Source organism: Sinocyclocheilus rhinocerous, unplaced genomic scaffold (genome assembly GCF_001515625.1).
Source record: "Sinocyclocheilus rhinocerous isolate Xijiao unplaced genomic scaffold, SAMN03320098_v1.1 scaffold24562, whole genome shotgun sequence".
Lineage (NCBI taxonomy): Eukaryota > Metazoa > Chordata > Actinopteri > Cypriniformes > Cyprinidae > Sinocyclocheilus > Sinocyclocheilus rhinocerous.
In genome coordinates this window covers 1-1,472 of record NW_015663233.1, presented here as the reverse complement: position 1 = coordinate 1,472, position 1,472 = coordinate 1, and the positions used below count along the sequence as shown (strand labels likewise).

The 1,472-nt window shown below is 40.8% G+C and overlaps 1 protein-coding gene across 1 annotated transcript; it reads left to right on the top strand.

Moving 5' to 3' along the window:
* The first annotated feature begins 162 nt into the window (after positions 1-162).
* On the top strand, positions 163-990 carry LOC107728771 (uncharacterized). The gene has a single exon (XM_016539050.1). It carries the CDS (start codon positions 305-307, stop codon positions 959-961), a length of 657 nt encoding a protein of 218 aa, XP_016394536.1. The 5' UTR covers positions 163-304; the 3' UTR covers positions 962-990.
* Positions 991-1,472: the final 482 nt, after the last annotated feature.

Genomic DNA, 1,472 nt, shown 5'->3' with positions numbered 1-1,472 from the left:
GCAGTACAAATCGTGTTTCCGGTACGGATCGAGTAGTGACACCCATCATGTGATAAATACCAGGTACAAGATGGGGAGGAGGCAAGATGGCGGACTGAGTAGTTGACATTTTATCTGCGCCATAAATCCCGGGTTTGGACTGAGTAGTCGACATTTTATCTGCGCCATAAATGAGTCCCGTGTTTACTTAAAAGTGATGAGTTTATACTCCACTCATTAACTTCAAGTGTTAGTCCATTATACCCGACATTGCTATTTTCAAGTTGCTATAAATTTTCCGTTTGTAATCGCTTCTAATTTGAAGATGGAGGAACACTCTTACTCAATGGACACTGATGAAGTTTCAGGTAAAAGAGAACGGGGAACTGATTCCAATCCATCCACTCCGTTTAAATCTCAAAGTGGAAAAAAAGCTAAAAAATCGATTGGAAATGATCTGACTGGTGATATGTCTAACATCGCTATCCTTGACGCAATTAAAGCACTCGGAGTCAAAGTAGATGAGCAGCACGAAGATATTAGCATGCAACTGAAACAGCATAGCGCTATGATTGCAAGTATGGCAAAAGCGGTACAAATTAATGCGGAAGAGGTTAAAGAATGTAAAGAGAAGGTGAGCATGTTGGAAAAGCAATTGGAGACGCTCACTAAAGAAAACGACAATCTGAGAAATCGAGTTCTAGACCAGGAAAGATACAAGAGGAGATGGTGCCTTTGCATTAGAGGAATGAAAGAAATCCTCAACGAGAACATTCGGGAAGACGTGATCCAACTTCTTGTTAAAATTACCCCTGAATTCTCCTCCAACATGTATGATGCTGTGGATGTTGTGCATCGGGTGGGAAAAAAAGAGGCCACCAGACCCAGGGAAGTGATCATTCTCTTTGCGCGTAGAGGAATCAGAGATGAGATCTGGAAAAGAACGAAAGATGTGCAGGGATGCTGGAATCAGATTCGCTGAGGACCTGACAAGAGAAGATAGACTAGCAAGACGTGCGTTGTGGCCGAAGATTGAGCAAGCCAGGAAAGAAGGAAAGACAGCTGGATTTCGTGGACCTTTCGGGTTCATAAATGGAAAACGTATTTCAGAAAATTAATGGGTATGTGGACAGTGATTTTCACTTGATAAGTGAGATGGACGATAGAGATGAGGGACTCTCTGTGTTATTTCGTTGAAACTTTCTTCTAGCGTTTACAGAGTTTATTATATTTAGTAGTTAAAGACCAGAGTTAACGACTGGTTCTATGTTCTCGTTATCTAATGTTTAATTTTCGTCTTTAAACTGTAGGGGTCTGAAAGATTCAGTTAAAAGGAAAGGTATTTTTCTTTTTTGCAAAAGTCAAAAATCAAACTTAATTTTTCTTCAGGAAACTCACTCGGAAGCTTCGGATGCTCCTTTCTGGTGTAATCAATGGGGTGATGATTACTTACTAGTCTTCTAGCACGCTACAATCCATCACGCTCCCTAAGG

Bases quoted from the DNA above. Each gene is read 5' to 3' on its own strand.
- LOC107728771 (XM_016539050.1), top strand. From the start codon at position 305: ATGGAGGAACACTCTTACTCAATGGACACTGATGAAGTTTCAGGTAAA.